This window comes from Podarcis liolepis, assembly GCF_965112155.1.
Source record: "Podarcis liolepis genome assembly, chromosome: 11".
NCBI lineage: Eukaryota > Metazoa > Chordata > Lepidosauria > Squamata > Lacertidae > Podarcis > Podarcis liolepis.
The window spans coordinates 18,737,928-18,755,571 of NC_139565.1; the positions used below are offsets into that span (position 1 = coordinate 18,737,928).

General features: G+C 39.9%; 1 protein-coding gene across 5 annotated transcripts in view; it reads right to left on the bottom strand.

Moving 5' to 3' along the window:
* Positions 1 to 428: 428 nt before the first annotated feature.
* Positions 429 to 17,644, bottom strand: part of PRDM6 (PR/SET domain 6) — a 101,751-nt gene continuing 84,535 nt past the window's right edge. For 3 of the 5 annotated variants that reach the window (XM_083464540.1, XM_083464541.1, XM_083464539.1), the window contains 2 exons: positions 7,632 to 7,808; positions 429 to 1,246 (listed from right to left, as the gene is read on the bottom strand). In XM_083464540.1, the coding sequence (XP_083320666.1) occupies positions 1,132 to 1,246; positions 7,632 to 7,808 (292 nt within the window). In that variant the 3' untranslated portion in view covers positions 429 to 1,131. The remainder of the gene's footprint in view (positions 1,247 to 7,631; positions 7,809 to 17,644) is intronic. The other 2 variants (XM_083464543.1, XM_083464542.1) reach the window with 1 other exon arrangement.

The window sequence follows — 17,644 nt, forward strand, 5'->3', positions numbered from 1 at the left end:
CCGTAACAACTATCTAGTTTGCCTGTATTAAAGGATATTGCACATTATGAAATAGGAACAGAGTTACTCACGTGACATACCCCTATTATGTGAAGTTTCTTCTATGTTGTGTGAATGCCTGGATGCTTTTGAAAATTTTAAACCTGGATGATTTCTGTTGACTTCATTTTTTTTAAAGGTTTCTAACTTTTACAATCAAACTGAAGACTGCTTCTCTTGCTATTCCATTTTAACATTTATGTTTTCAAGCATGATACCTTTAGATAAGTGTTAATGTTTCACTGAAACTATTCATTACCTGTGAATAATATGACGTTCATAAAAGAGGTATAGTATTTGAAAATTCTACGTATTTCAAATGCTTTCCTTACAGCATAGGAGGGTTTTGTTTTGTTTTAACAGCATATACATCTACAGATATATCTCTATATATATATATAGGACAAAGTTTATTTAACATTTCTGGGATCTCCTGGGCCAATGCAACACTGGCTAATGAAAACATTTATACAAAAAAAGTGCACAAAATGTGAGTTCTGAAACCATGGGAATGAAAATGTCCATTAGTTGGAGGAGTTCTGACACCAACACAAAGATGGTTCCGGATCTTCTTCATTCTCTTGTCATTCGGAGACCACTTTTAAAAAAATAAAAATAACAGCCAAGTCAAGAGCAATGCAACCCAAAGGAACCAAGGAAGCAAGATACCTCTAGGTCCACTGAGTCATGCTAGAGGAAAAGGTGCAATCATAAACAAGTCCGTGTGCATTCATAGTCATAGCTATAGGCTGAAGAACCCTTGATCTTTGTTGCTTTGGTATTAAATAACAATTATAAAAGCTTTTTAGAAATAAAGCAATACATGGTGGGGTGGGAGGCTAGGATGCTAGCAGGCCCGGGTTCCTTGTCCATGGAAATCAGTCTCATTCCTAGTCATAAATAAATAATCTCTTTCCTGGTTTCACTTCCACGCCAGGATCAATATCTCTTAACATCTTACTTATTTTATTACTGCTCTTGGTTTTCTGGGACTGATTGAAAGTTGCTCAGAGGAAATCTTTGGTTTTGCTTAAGTGTCCGTGACATTTAATCATGACTTTCCTTGCAGTTTAATTCCAACCAGTCAATCAGTTAATCCACTTCAATTGATTCTGTGCTCTCTGTTATTGGCTTGCACTCATTGGGCATCCTCTGGTGTCGACTCAGCTGGGTGGCTTGTGTGAAGCTCCTCTCACACCTCTCGCACCTGGAGAAGGCAAGAGAGAAAATTGAGAGTGGGGAGCTGCTCTGGGGGAAGGGGGAGCGGGCAGCGGGCTTCGTCTTATCCTGCCTAATCAGAACAGACACTCAAAAGTGGCTTCAGATTTTACTGGCTCAAGAGGTTTAATTGGTGGCTACTTCCAAGGCCTTGATGCCTATGATGGGACAAGGCCTGTCTGATTCAGAACAGAGGAATCTGTCAATAGACAGGGGGAAGGTGATTTCTCCAGAGAGGCCTGTCCTGCTGCAGCTCTGATCACTGTCAGTTCAAATAGATAAAGAACAAAAAGAGATTTTTAGGAGTGAGCCATCAAAGAAGCAGCTTGTCTGCAGTTTTCTGCTCTGTAATCCCTCGGAGAAATTGATGACAAATAGAATTTCACCTCCTGCTAATTTAAAATCAGGAGTCCTACCTACTGGAGCAATTGTGAAGCCATGGAACAATGATCACTTTGTTTTGCAGCAACAGAATAAATCCCCATACTTGCCTGAGATCACTAAGCAGTTGAGTTAAGGAGGCTGTAGTTACTACTCATAATAGTTTTAAGCATTTTTTAAAAAAAATGTTACCCAGGATTTGATATTGAGTAGAAATGGCTGATTGGAAAAGTCAAACACTCGCCAGTGCATTTTCATTGTCATATAAAGGCTTCTCTCTACCCCCCCTTCCCTCCATTGATTTAAATGACATGGCAAGATAATGAATGCATTAAGATGTAGGGCTTCTGCAGGGACTGACACAGGGCGTATGTAGTTCAGAGAGTGTAATCTGCGCCTATTCCAGATAAGAATGTACTCTACCAAATTCTAGTGCTTTAACAGAAGGTGACTTCTTCATAATCATTTTGAATGCGTGACACTGATGCCTGACAAGTTTATAGGATATAAGTCAGCCAGGGAAGTGACAGGAAATATGCCCTGGATAGGGCCCACTGAAATGAGTAAAAGCTGAACAAGAGTACCCCACCCCCATCTTGCAAAGGTCCCGTTGCAAAGAAGAATCTTGTAGGCTATGCAGAGCTTTAATGTAATGCTCATAGGAATAATCTGGATTTTAAATGGTGCTGTGTAATGCCTATTAACATCTGAGAAGATCCCTATGAAAAAAGTATGCCTATGAAAAATAAGAGGTTCTAACCCTCTCTGTACCCCTGCTTCTTCAACTGTAATCATTGCATTGGAAAGGAACAACCCTTCTCAAACATGCATACACAATTACAGAATGTTATAAAGTGCCTGTTAATTATTTTTAAGGGAAATTATGGTTTGAGGAACCTCTGACCCGAATGTTACATACTCATTCATCTCACCTCTAGTTCTTGCCTAGGATGTCAACATCTTTAAGTTGTGTTTCTTTGATCGTCTCTCTTGGAATATTTTAGCAGCCTGCTCTACTGTTAAAAACTGCACTGTGATCTTGACAAATGTAAAATGTCAGCTCTAATGTATCAGACCTATCAGCTCAATGAAAATAACTCAGAAGTATTGATCACCTAATGATTTTTGGTGTATTCATTAACGTCTATGTGCAGATCTTCCTCTCTCCAGAGTTCCTGAAATGCTGATGACACATTAGTGTATTGCTGATTGTTTATTAGAAAACTGATTAGTTACTGGATTAGTGTGTCAAAATATACTACCTTTCATTGCTTGACAAACTTGCAAATTATGATTTTTTTTATCATGAAGGCCTTGAAATCAATTCAATTCTTGGATTAGCTTATACAATATAAGGAACTGAGCTATCCTTGGAGTTGAAATTTCCTTTCCCTACATATATAGCTAAAGATGTCCAATACATTCCATTTGTGCATCCTAAACATATATTTCAAATCCAAGAAGTACCTAGCCATCACTGCCTTAACAGGCAGAGTAGTATTATGACTTAATCTGCTTACATCATAGGGACCCCTGAGCCACCAAAAAATGGATGGTAATGAGAAAGGGCTTGTCTATTAGTTATAACAAAAGTGTTTCAAGAAGCTTCCATTAAATACTCATAACATACAGATCAGAGTTAAGGGGATGCCCATAAAAGAGCTTCCTCTATTGCTAGTCAGACATTTCAGAACTTATTGAAGAAGTGGTACCCAGGGAAATAAGTTACAATGATACACGGACAATATAAGCGCCCACGCTGCCCTTCTGGTCTGCCCTATAGTCTTGCAGGCAATAGAAACATTCTGTTTTTCTTTCATATGTAGGGAAACACAAATGTCACTGCATATATCTTGGGTTGGTGTCACTTTGGAGAAGGGATAGTAATGGGCTGTTGTGATTATATTAAAGCTAAGATTAGGATAAGATGAGTTGTGGAGGCCCCCACTGTGACTGTAAAAGACACCGCTGGCAGAGTTCCCCCAGGCAGTGACCAGAATAACCCCTGCAAACAGTATATGATCCAAAGCCAGCCCACTGCCAGGTGAGGGCCTAATTTGGGCCCCCATGCCTCACTATTCTGAAGCTACTCAAAGTAACTGCATGCCCTTCTGTGCCCCGGCTGCCATAAGCCGCAGGACTTCAAAGGCAGTGGTGACTCTGCCATTCTGTTCTGCTGCTGCTCCCCAGTAGAGAGTTAGGATTGTTCTGTAACACATTGTATGATCTTATGAAATACACACTCCTATCTATGCATGGTTCACACCTGTATTAAAACAAATCCCACATTTCTCATAAAACAAATTCACTGTTCACTGGTTTACTCAAAATCTTTGTCTCACACCAGACTATTCTAAATTCCCTATTATAACCATAGTTTATATTTCAATCCTTAGCAATTGCTTCTTATAGTGGTACCTTGGTTTAAGAACCCCTTAGTTTATGAACAACTTGGATTAAGAACGCTGCAAACCCGGAAGTAGGTGCTTTGGTTTGTGAACTTTGCCTTGCAAGCAGAACATGTTCTGCTTCCTGTTGAATGTGTTCCATTTGTAAATTGAGTCCCCCGCTGCTATGGGAAAGCACGCCTTGGTTTAAGAACACTTTGGTTTAAGAATGGACTTAAGTTCGTAAACCAAGGTACCACTGTATTTGCACAAGCTACAATACAGACATTAAGTATCGGACAATTCTATGCTATAGGTAATAATCCTATATATTCAGTGAATGTGCATAGATCACACCAAAATCAATTTGATTCATATGCAGCTAACATGCCAACCATTTGATATAGCTCTATTTTCTGAATGGAATTGTGTTGAAACTACACTAGACGTTTTGGAACAAGAGACAAAAGAAGAAAGAAAAAGAACAATACAAAAAAGAGGGGGGGAGTAGTAATGCCTCTAAATGGGGCAAACTGCAGCTTTATTGGAAACACGACAAAAACAGGATGTTAAGGGGGGAATGAAAGTGGAGTCAACAAGGTTACACATAAGTAACACCTTAACATTAAAAGAAATCTATTTTCCATTTTGACCCGGAAACCTCCACAATTAATTACTAAAATCTATTTACACAGCAACTACATAAAATCAATCTGATTGCTGGCACTGGTTTTGGCTCTGCTTTCCATTGGCTCTATTAATCCAGCATAATGGCTCCATGGGCACCATTAGTGGACACAGTAGAACTGTATCATTTCAGGCAGTCCCTACTTGAATTCTGACTGTGCTGGTCTTTGCAAAGTTTGGGCTCTTCCTCCCCACCTCCATGCCTGATCTTACACTTACAAGCATGGTGCCCAGACATGTCTTGAATGGAGGCTAGGCAACCATTGTGATTATCTCTTGCATAAACAGCTCGTTCATAAGGTCTCTGATAGTTCACAGTGACAGATATCCTCTTACATTAGCCAAATATAAAATGCCTGGTAAATAAAATCAAGTTCAGTAAGAAGTTGATGATTGTTATGGAACACACCATTTTTAATGGCCTCTTCCTGTGCCCCAACCACAGCAGAGAAATAAGAATTTTTTTTTAAAGCTCAAATTAGCTTTACTTAAATGAAAATCATTTTGCATAGGATTGGGGTGCATATGCAGTGTTTAAGGTTAGACTTTTATCTTTTTTAAACATGGGACAGAGTTTGACAGCTGCCAGACATTTATATTCTTATAATCTGCAACTGTTATTACTGGATTTATGGTGTTTTGTTCTTCTGAAACCTTGTGTGTCTACAGGGGGTAATACCACTAGTATTTTATAGACTGGGACTTGAGCACCACAGATAATTTTTTACCCAAAGCAATGCAGCATGCCCATTCTAGAAGTGGGGTCTGAAGCCAGATCCTGAACCTGACTTCTACTGCAAAATAAGGGCTTTGAAGTGATCTAATGCTGTTATCTAACATAAACCTGTTTAAGTGACTTCTTTGCTCTACATGCCCCCCCCCCCCCAAAACAGGAACAGAATATGATACTAACTTGTGGTCACATGGGTTTAGAAAACTGGTGATCTTTTAAAATTACCTGATTTACCTGAACTAGCTTAAAATATAGGTAATAAACTGCCTTGTTTACATCCTCATATTAACCTGAAAAGTGCATTAAAGATTCCATCACCAAATCTTGCAAGGCAACTATAATGTCAAACCACTTATAATTTAGAATGGAATTCCACATTGCCCACTAAGACTGTGCAGTAGAAAATGGGATTTAAGGATCAAGTGTAGAGGTCTAGACTTTGAAAGTGGGATAGCTTCACTTTCTTCTTTCTGTTGGTCTTGACTTCTCTGCAGAGACTTACTAATACCTGGCCACTAGTTTCTTGCCCAGGGTTTATAAACAGCCACAGAAGGAAGGGGCTGAACCAAAGCCCTACTGATTAAATTGAATCTTTATGTTTATTTATTTAAAACATTCACCTACTGCCCTTTGTCCTATTTAGGATTCCAGGGCAGTGTACAGCCAATTATACAGTAATTAAAAAATACAGTAATTAAAAAATAATAATTAAAATTAACTATAGATTGAAATGCCTGGGTGAATAAGAATATTTTCACCTGGTGCCAAAAGAACTGCAATGTAGGCGCTAGGAGTGCATCTTTAAGGCAGGCACTCCATAGCTATTGCCAAGAAAGCCCTTTCTTTTGCTGTTGATTAACTTGATTCTGATAGAGCAGGCACGGCCAAACTTGGCCCTCCAGCTGTTTTTGGACTACAATTCCCATCACCCCTGACCACTGGTCCTGTTAGCTAGGGATGATGGGAGTTGTAATCCCAAAACAGCTGGAGGGCCAAGTTTGGCCATGCCTGTGATAGAGGGTCTCTGCAAGATCTTACCGTGTGGACAGATGGTTATGGGAAAGGCACTCCTTTTGGTATTTGGGCTCCAAGCCATTTAGGGTTTTAAAGGTAAATATCAGCGACTTAAATTAGGCATGGAAGCAAATAGGAAGCCATTGAAGTCCTTATAAAATTGGCACGATGTGCCTACAACACGACATAATCAAGAATTCTGAGGATGCCTTCTACATCAATTCAAACTTCTAAGTCACCTTCAAGAGCAGCAGCATATATAATACATTGCAATAATCTAATGAGGTAATATTAATAATAATAATAAATTATTTATACCCCGCCCATCTGGCTGAGTTTCCCCAGCCACTCCGGGCGGCTCCCAATCAAGTGTTACCAGAGCTTAGATTACCATGGCCAGACTATCCCTTCGTTCATTGGTGAATGAAGCAAAGCTGATAAAAGGCATTTCATTCCATTGAGGCCACCTGGTCTCTAGAGACAATATAAGCATCTAGCAACTGCACATGTGCTCTTTTAGAAAGAACACAACCCTGCCTAAAACATGCACTTCCTACATCCAAGAACCATCCATCCCCTGTGCCACAATCTTGTTATGATTCAATTTCAGTTTATTGGTCCTTATCCAGCACTCAAAAATTTTGCTTATTACAACAATGTAAAATGATGGCTTTTTGCCCACGCCACATCTTCTCTATCAGAAATATTTCTCTTTGTAATCAGCACATGCACGACAATTGTTGTCTTGGCTTCTCCCTACTTTTGATGTTCAACAATCTGGACGCCCTACGCTTGAAATTTCAGATAAAGCCTTCCTTTGATATTTTCAGATAAAATCACTGGTAGGGCTGCTATTGAAAACTGCTTTCCCGTTAACAACAAGCTGTCCCTAGTGAACTGCTTACAGATATTTGACATACATTCACTATATATAAGAGCATGATCTTACGATTTTAAGGAAACATTAAAAGGGTTGGGTGCTACCAACCAACAAAGATCTGATTCTGCATAAATGCTATTGAAATGACTTGGTCTTGCTCAAGAGCAGTGCCTGGAGGACTGTGGGGGGTATTCTGAACTTCAATTCCAAACAGACCTATTCCAAGGGCTAGGATATTTACTGATTCTTGTCTAAATTCCCTTCCTGTTCCTCTGGTCCTTTGATTACTTACTTAAAGGGCTTCTCCCCTGTATGTGTCCGGATATGATTGTTGAGTGTAGTAGCACCAGCAAAGGCACGACCGCAATAGCCACACTTGAAAGGTCTGTCACTGGAATGGGTGACTACGTGGTTCCGTAGCTCTGAAGGTTGGGAGAAGGATTGGGAGCAGTGTCCACACTGATAGGGCCTGCAGAAAATAGAAACACCCAATGTGATCACTACTTATTTTTACTGAAGCAAATGGAAAATAATTTGGGTGGTGCAGCTGAGCTTTGGAATGCTAATTTTTGCAAGGGAATATAGTAGTGGGCTTTCTTAAGTCGTTTTGTTTCTCTAGTCTTTTGAAAAAATAATAATAGTAAAAATGAACATATAAAAACGCCGTACTATATTCTGTAAAGTCCCATCCTTGAAAATAAATATATCATAAAGGGCTCTTTTGGAGAACACTCCCCACTCCCTCATACACTAGCAGCTTATTAAGTTAAAAGATAACAGACTCAAATTATAACCATCTCCAAATCTCCAGCATATCCTGTTTTACATATTACAGATCAGAAAGACCAGTTGGGGAGGTCTTTGCTAAAATGAGCGACATGAGCATCGCTGTCTTTAATTCTTCTCAGGGTGTGCAGAACAACTGCTGCATGTACCCAAAAGAATCCAAGATGGCGCACCCAGTGTTTCCTCTTTTGTTCTGAGTACCCAAGGCAGCTCATTCCAGATAAATCGGGGTTTGGGAGATGGCCTCATTTGTGCTTTTCTGCTGAGTTTTGTCAACGCCTAAAATACAATATCCTTTCTATACTGAAAAGGGGAACTTCAGATGGAATGCAGATTTAGATTAACAGTTCTGAATTCTATTATTCACTAATTTAAGAGCACTCTTGGGGCATGTATTTAACATGTTATGAGCTGTGATGGTTTTTTTATTGTTATGTGATGTGCATGTGAGTGCCTACTTGAGCTCCCCTTTCAGTGATGCGTTGCCTTCCAGCATGGTAAGGACTCAGGGTCTTAGTAAGCATAGTAACATGATTTTAAGAATTAACTACCAGAGGGGGGGGGGGGGATAATTGCCCCCATGATTCCCAGCTACAATATATCCCCCCCTTAGCAATAGGAGCTTGTTTTCTAATGCTAATTGCTGTATGTGTGTGATTTCAGAGAGGTTGTGGCTGGGGTATGAAGGCTTAACCCTCCCCTTCCTATGCACTGTGATCTTCTAACAATCCTACACTCTTGCACGTTATTTAATTTTTAAAAACACACATTAATTTAATGTAATTAGGCCCTCAGACACACATTTTGGAAATACCTATGCATGGCTGATACTAAACCACACACACAAACCAACACACAAAACAAAACACTGTTTTGTATGTAGTAAGTGCATGTTAAAGACTGCTACTAGATAATGCTTTTATTTTTCCAGCCACATCAAATAAATGATTTCTATAACTATCAGCAAAGAAAGAGCTTGATATAACAAGATTAAGTCTAGTGAGCTTTGGCCTTCTAGCGAGCTTTTGTCTTTCGTGTGATTATTGGATAATCATTTGTATGCTATGTGTCCACCAGTTCAACGGTGTCTTGCATAAACTGAGGCTAGTCAAGGTCTTCAGTGGTCCATTTCAGACTACAGTCTCCCTAATAATATGTCCTATGATTGGCAGGACAGGAAGGTTATTTACTTATGAGGCACCCAATGTGTGGGTGTTAATATTTAAAATAAAGGGTACACATGCAAAATCCAATACCACAAGACTAATATCTCAAACCAAATTTGGTCCAAACCAGGTCATAATTAAATATAAGAAGACAACACAGCTATTTGCAGAAGGCCTAATCATATCTACTTCTGAAATGTTCATCCTCTCAGTTCTCACGGAGATGTATTCTCAGTGGGACTAGTTTTTATATCAACGGAAACCAAATTCTACCTGTAACTTTCCCAAGTACTCTGTTAGTTTGCATAAAAAGACACTGGTGACATAGCAAAGCCAGGACAAAAATGACAAACTCTTTGAAATATATATATATATATATTTTTTGCAAAGAAGATCATTTTAAACATAAGATACTTAACTAAGCTTGCTTGCTTTCCTTTAGTGACACTATCCCTAAAGTGGTCTAATTCTAAGATCCTACACCACCACCCGCCCCATTTTGCAGGCGCTGTGGGTTAAACCACAGAGCCTAGGACTTGTCGATCAGAAGGTTGGCAGTTCGAATCCCTGCGACAGGGTGAGCTCCCATTGCTCGGTCCCTGCTCCTGCCAACCTAGCAGTTCGAAAGCAAGTCAAAATGCAAGTAGTTAAATAAGTACCGCTCCAGCAGGAAGGTAAACGGCATTTCCGTGCCTGCTCTGGTTCGCCAGAAGCGGTTTAGTCATGCTGGCCACATGACTTGGAAGCTGTACGCTGGCTCCCTTGGCCAATAAAGCAAGATGAGCGCCGCAAACCCCAGAGTCGGTCATGACTGGACCTAATGGTCAGGGGTCCCTTTACCTTTACCTTTTACCATTTGTTAGAAACAGCTCATAATGTTGCAAGCCCCAACAACAAATGTAATGTGTGAGCATTAAAATGAAGGGGAGGAAAATACAAAATACACTAGGCTAATTAAATTTTGAAAAAGCGATAGAATGGAAAAGCATAAAAATGTATTCAAGAAAAGAAATCTTCTACTTATTTTATCTATTTGTTAAGTATGGGAAGCTAATGCAAAGAGCAGCACTGTTCCCACTACCAGGCCCCCACTGTAAGCACAGCGATTACAGTTGCAGGACAGCGACTCTGTTTGGGACACCCAAACATATTGGGCTAAACTACTATGGAAAGAATCAGAACATTTACTGCTGCTGCCTAAAGCTCTTGTCAGATATTATGCAAAAAAAGAGAAAGAAATAGACGTTACCTCCTAGCCCTGACCCCAACATATGCTTGTCGATCACAGACTTATGCTTAGAGGTTTATGATGATAGATGTCCACCCTTCTATGTTTCAGATTTTCCGCATACAGTGTTAAGCTTTGCAGACGACTGCAATTTTATACCCACTTTCCTGGAAGCAACTCCTATTGAACTCAATGGGACTTACTTATGAGTAGACATGAGCAGGATTGCACTACAAATATTCTAAGGCGCTTGAGCCTCTTCACCCATCTGGCTATTTTTAATGTAGGGAGATGCGTTTTTAGTTTCCTATTAGTGTTTTAAGAAAATTAAGATTGTATCTTTAGGCATATTAATGATTTTAATAGCGAGGAGCAGCCCAAGGCACAGCTCACGTTGTCTGCATTTTTAGAGCCGATACGACAGTCTTAATTGCTTTCTCCCTTTTACAAATGTGCGCCTCTAAATAGCTAGAATCCAAAGCTCTAAAGGAAAGGAGACAATGGTGACCAAGCATGTACAGCAATTCAATTAAGCATAAAATAAAGTGTACTCCCTCATTCGTCAACTGAACTGCTTAATTGTGACTACTTGCATCGCTGATCACCAATACTATTATTTCACAGTGCTTCAGAGCAATGATCGTAGAATTTTTTAGCTTGACTAATGGCCTAGCGTTGGTCAATAGTTCAATATTATATTATTTTAATTACTCACATTATAAAATATTTGATGAGTGTTTCCCAACAAGTTTCAAAGAAAAAGTTCTAAAGCTGCAATATGCCACTGCAACGGAGCCCTTTATGGAGCCTTGATTAAGCCCCAGGCATTCGCCATGGACCTCGAATTTTCATAAGCACGTAAGAGCTTGCTGGAACAGGCCCAGAGCCCATCTGGGCCAACATCCTATTACCACAAGATGTCTGCAGGAAGCACACAAGAAAGGAACTAAGTGCAACCACTCTCTCCCCTCCTGCAGTTTTCAATAACTAGTATTCAGAAGCATGCTGCAACCTACGGTGTAGGCAGAACATAGACAACATGGTTAGTAACCATTTATAGCCTTATTCTACCTGAATTTGTCTAACCCACCCCACCCCCGCTCAAATTCCTAGTGAGCTCCAACCACCACCATCTGCATGTAAAATGAGAGTCACTGTGACATCCCTGAAAGGACTATGGTGAAGGTGATTGGTAAGATTATTAAGGCTGGTAAAATGGACAATTAAGCCACTGACAATTTTTGAGTTTGTTCAGTAGTGTGATATTAAGGTTTTATTGCATTGTTTTAGTATTGATGACTTAGCTGCCTTAAGTATCTGAAGATGTAGATTATACAGTTCAAAACGAATGAGTGAAAGTTCTCATCTTCCTGTAACGTAGGTTTCCCCCTCTAGTTCTCCTGTGCTGACTTGCCTTCCCCCTGCCCATGTAAATTACTGCTTGCACTGGTATATTTACACTGGTATAAGAGTTCGTAAGACCTTGGATCTGTATTGATAACTGTGGAGTATCTATAGAGATCTGAAGATCCCGAGAGCTTTGTCGTTCTCCTCCTGAGCATATGCTAAACTTATATAAGTCTCTGCAATGTACATCCATAGCATGTTTTTTTTTAAAAAAAGAATGGATTGCTTGCACAATATAAGTAGTGTGTGTGTGTGTGTGTGTGTGTGTGTGTGTGTGTGTATATATATATATATATATATATATATATATATATATATATGCAGGTTTTGGTGTCTTCGGGTGTCTTCCCGTGTAAGAGTTGGGGTGTCTAGGCGACGTTTCGACGAGGTCTCACTCGTCATCTTCAGGCTGGTGCTTTCGGCTTCTTGTTACTGGAACAGAGAAAGCACCAGCCTGAAGATGACGAGTGAGACCTCGTCGAAACGTCGCCTAGACACCCCAACTCTTACACGGGAAGACACCCGAAGACACCAAAACCTGCATTCCTGTACCCGTGAAAATCTACGAAAGCATATATATATATATATATATATATATATATATATATATATATATATGCGCGCGCACACACACACACACACACACACACACACTAATAAATAAAAACACCGTGTTCTCCAATTGATCTTTCACTCTATTCAAAGCAGCTGCATGTTAGGAACCTGTCATATACAGCTGCAGACGAAGCATTTCCCTGTGAACCAAAAATATTCTACCAGACTCACAATGGGGATTCTTCATTGCACATGTAGAGCATGTTTCAAAGCCTTGAATGAATTGGGGGAACCCCAGTTTACCCAGAGCTCAAAGCATGCAGAGTTTGGGACCACATATTTCCTATACAATGTGAGCGCATGTGAAATCCTATACCTCAAAGGCACACACTAATAATTACTCTATAACTACTGTCATTACTGTGGGACAAGAGGGATATGCTTTTCAGCTTTATTCTTCGTTCAAAGGAATTGTTCACTTAAGCAGAAATCATTCATCAAACTGACATGAAAATTCTGGCAATGATAAAACAAAGATGAGTAAGGATAGTTTCTTCTCAAAATATTCTTAAGAATTAAATTATTTTAGTCAAAAACAATACACTGAGATGTGCTGTAATCATGACCCATTGATTTTCTAAGAGTGAGTGGGATCATTAACATTTATTAGCCCCTGGTTATCTATTTTAACAGCTCCCACAACAAACAAATAAGACACTAAATAAAACCAATTAATCTCTTTTTTTAAAAAAAGGCAGGTCAACATGATTAATTTTTTATTCGGCAAAATCATGCTGTTCTTTGTTTGCAAATAGTTACCAAACTGAAATACATGGAACAAAATACGAACAAATAATTAAAAACTACAATGAAAATGGCAAATACAACCCTTTCCAATGCATCATTTTTAAAGTAGAAGAAATGCACAGTTGCCTTTTCCTGCAGTAGTACTTAAGTTGTGGTAATAATTGTGATGATAATAATAAAAGTAGTATTTTCTTATCATTCAAACTATAATTCGTTTTGGTAAAAATATGCATGTCATTTATAGTTTGCAATGGTCTGTGGAATGCTGTTGCATGAATGTCATGGGCATCTACTTCCTAGAGCTTGCTACATTAGGGGTGATGAGCATGCAGTCCCAACATCTTCAAATTGGACAAAATAAAATAGTACAAGCGGCAACCGTTTTCCTTGTGTCGAATTGATGTGCGAGTCCTTTTGGACCCGAAAGAGGGCCTGACGAAGCAGGAGCGTAACAAGGTGGGCTTATGCATGCTCCGCCAACACGCAGGGGGGCCAGGAACGGAACCCCCGTGCAAAATGTTTACCGCCTGTAGTTATAAAGAGTAATTTCAGCTCTTTCCATTGTTAGGAACAGCCTGATTCTAGGATTTCATCTCAAAATAATTTTCAAACTTGTAGAAGCCTCCAGGACAGAGGGCAGGGGGAATGACTAACCAAGGTCCTGGATTTGTGTCCCCACAAATTTTTGGAGCGTGCATTTTTGGAGCATGCTTTTGGAGCATGCATCATCACAACTATAGCACTTTGCAGGCTGTGCATAGGGAAGGGAGCCAACAGGAGGCTTTTGTTGGTTCTCTAGGTAGGACCTAGGGGTGGACCAGACACATTAGAGGCTTCAGTCTGCTCCATTCCCAGGGCTTAAACATGGGCTACCCCTTGATCACCCCATCAGTTCAGTGGTTACCCTTTTCAGGCAGCTGAAGGGAAGGTCCTGCCCTAACCAAACTTAAGCTCTGCAACCAAATAAAATTGTGGCCTTTGTGTAAACCTGTATCAGACTGAGCCATTATTGCTCGTGGACCTAATGGCATCACTGTGAGTGAGCCCACAGACGCGGACATGAAGCAAACGTACTTAATGATGCAGAAATATTGCAGAATGATCTGACGTTTGAGGACTACATAGGAAAGAGCTTTGACCACAGTAGTTCAGGCACTGGTGATCCCGAGATTGGGTTACTGCAATATATTCTAGGTGGGGCTTCCTTGCACTTGTCCCGGAAGCTGCTGTTGGGCAGAATGATGTAGCATGGTTGCTAACAGGAGTAACACCTCTGCTCAGAGGTCTGAACTGGTTTACTACCGGGCCAAGTTCAAGGTGTTATTATTAGTATATAAATTATACTAATAATATAGTATAATCAAACAGCTTTGAACCAGTTTAGTAGTAAGACTGCATTACCCCATATGTGCCCACACAACCGCTTCAATCTGTGGAACATGTGCCACATAATACTCATTTTGCATTTGCAAGAGATCAGTGTGGCAGTACCTACACTATGGGACTCTGCTATCGACGTTAGGAAGGCATCTTCAAGGCACTCTTTTCAGCACCTGCATAAAGCATTTCTGTTCAGGGAAGCCTATTCAGACGTAAAAGTTCCACGTGTTTTGTTTCTTTCTAGCGACACTTGATTTTAATTGTCCTTTGAATATTTTAAAGTGTTTTATCAATAATTGTAATGTTTTGTCTTTAATTTTTGTAAACCATTTAGAGGTTTTTTGTTTGTTTTTTTGTTTTTTACAAAAAAAGAAGTTTATACATTTTGCTCAATAAAAAAAATGAATAAATAAGTTTGCTTTTCTACACAGGGCTAGCAGATACAATGGAGCTTAATCTCAGTTACATGGGCATAAAACACGGCAACTTTGAAGTCTTTTCTTGGTGCCCATAAAGCACCTGAGCACTCGCCCTCCTTGGTCCTGACATGGTGAGGGTAATTACCTTTTTCTCTCTAGAAATATACATAGAGCTGAAGAAGGAAATACAAAGTGTGACACTTTTCCCCATTTCGTCTCCCACCTCTATGTGCTTTTCTAAGGCTCAGATCAGTTCCACGGGATGACATTTATCCAGATCTCTTGGAAAAATGAAGTTTGTGCATGTGCACTTTTTCTCTACTCCTGTTCTGTGTGTGCATAAATTGAAAGAGCTGGTGGTGCCTGCAGCATTTATTCAAAAATTCAAATTATGCTTATGGGCCTAAAGTAACTGGCAACCCCTCCACTGATGTGTAATGATGATGTAAATTGCCTTTGTGGCATCAGAAAAAGGAATGCCTGTTGCAGGTCTTTTGTGAGTTGGTACCTCATAGGGTTTATGCATGGCAGTGGTTCCCAATTAGCATTTTTAAAGTTTTTATTAGAGTTTTTTCTGTTACAATAAAAACAGATAAACGGGGAAAGGTACATATATCTGTTGTCTCCACTTCCAGTTCATATTCTTTTTTGGTTCGACTGCATTTAGTGAGAGACATTTTTGTCATAGACATCTTGCATTTGGGGGAAAGGGAGGGGGAGAGATGGGGTGTGGTTCTCTTGTTCTACTGCCTGTTATTAGTGATGGGGTTTGTGTCAGCATCCTGTGGGTAGGTTGTGTATGCATTTATTTCTTTATATTGATGAAGCGAGAGGTTAGGGGCCCCCGAGCTGGGTTGGTTGCATTCTGTTGATTGCAGTGTGGCTTGTTTGTTTGGGGGGGGGGGTAGATTGTTGGGTCAGGTATGGGGGGATAGGTCATTGTCTTGTTGTGCTGTGTATGTGATAAAGGGGAACCATACTGGGGTGAAGGTGTTCTCGTGCTAGTTTGAGTTTGTTGGTTAACTTCTCTAGTAGTGTGGTTTCCCATACATTTTGGTATCAGTGGTCTATGTTCATTCCTGATAGGTCCTTCCACTGTAGTTATGATATTTCTAGCTGCTGCAAGTTAAGTGACTCATGAGTTCTTTGTCTCGTGTGTGTGTGTGTGTGTGTGTGTGTTATCCTGGACGATATTTAATAGGGCTAGTTTGAAACCTAATTACTACAGGGAAGCTGGAGTCAAAACCAGGCTGCTAGCACACAGTCAGTAGAGGTTGAAGAAGAAGAGACAGAACATAGCAAATGTTTCAAGAAGTGCCACTAAGCAGATGCATGAGCAAGCAAGAGGCTTGTAAACGTTTCTTGTAATAGCTTGAGACAATCTGAGGAAGTATATAGAGCTCAAAAATCCTGAAGTACAAGACATAGTGTTGATTCCAAGGCCTAACATGACTCACATAAAAACTGTCCCTTGTAGAAATTGTGTCAACTGCTAAATATGTGGCAGATGTTTTCTTTCTGCTTCTGTCTGTCTTGTCTCTCACACACCATATACCAACCATCATACAATATGCCGGGGTGGGCAGAAAATAGACTGGGATTCAGTGGTAGATCTCTGGGTGATTTGAAGTAGACTGGCAGGGATTTCTGGCTCTCAGCTTTTAAACAATGCCATCAATTATGCTACTTCATCTAAATTATACTGTTGAAATGAAGTGAGGGAGGGGGGGGGGAGAGGACTCCCCAGAAGTAGATTTTTGTGTGGAAGGAACTTAATTTCGTTCTGGTACTCAGAACAAACTTCTGGGCTCAAAATTGTTTAATTCCAAGTGCATGACATCTTTTGTAACCTGGATCCAATTGGTGGATCTCAGGGTTCTAGTAAGAACAAAGTAGATCCGCAAACTTGAAATCTGCCAGTTTTCACAATCTGTTGGCATAATTGCGTTGTGACAGCAAATTATTATTGGAGGCCCCATGCAACACTCTGAAGAAGAACAGAGGTCGAAACACATGGGAATCAGTAACAAAAATATATTGTGCACCTCAGGATACCCTACTTCCTTTTCCCTGCAATTAGTGCCTTCCTACTTTTTCTTTCCTGTACAATCAGTACAAATCAGAAAAATATAAGCGTGCCTAATGCTTTTCAATTCCTACTTGGTTAAGCGCTTAAATCCCATGAAGCTTGTTCTTCTTTCTCTGGTTTGTGCCCAGGTGGGTTAATTTAAGGTCAACAGATGAAGGAATGGCCATGAAACAGATTTCTGTGGCGGCACATGGCAGAATTTAAGGTGTTGGACATTTAACATTAATTCATTCAGAATTGGAGCTGGTTGTCTGAAACGAGGATTGTACCGGGATGTTGGTTGAACATGTATAATAAGTACTTATATAGCACTTTTTGAATGTTCTAAATATTGGAACATTCAAAGTACATCATATATACTGGCATAGTAAGGTAACTTCATTTTATTAACCCTCTACTGCAGATGGGACCACCTAGTGAGTCCATGGCAGAGATAAGATTTAAGGCAGGGACCTTATTCACTCACAG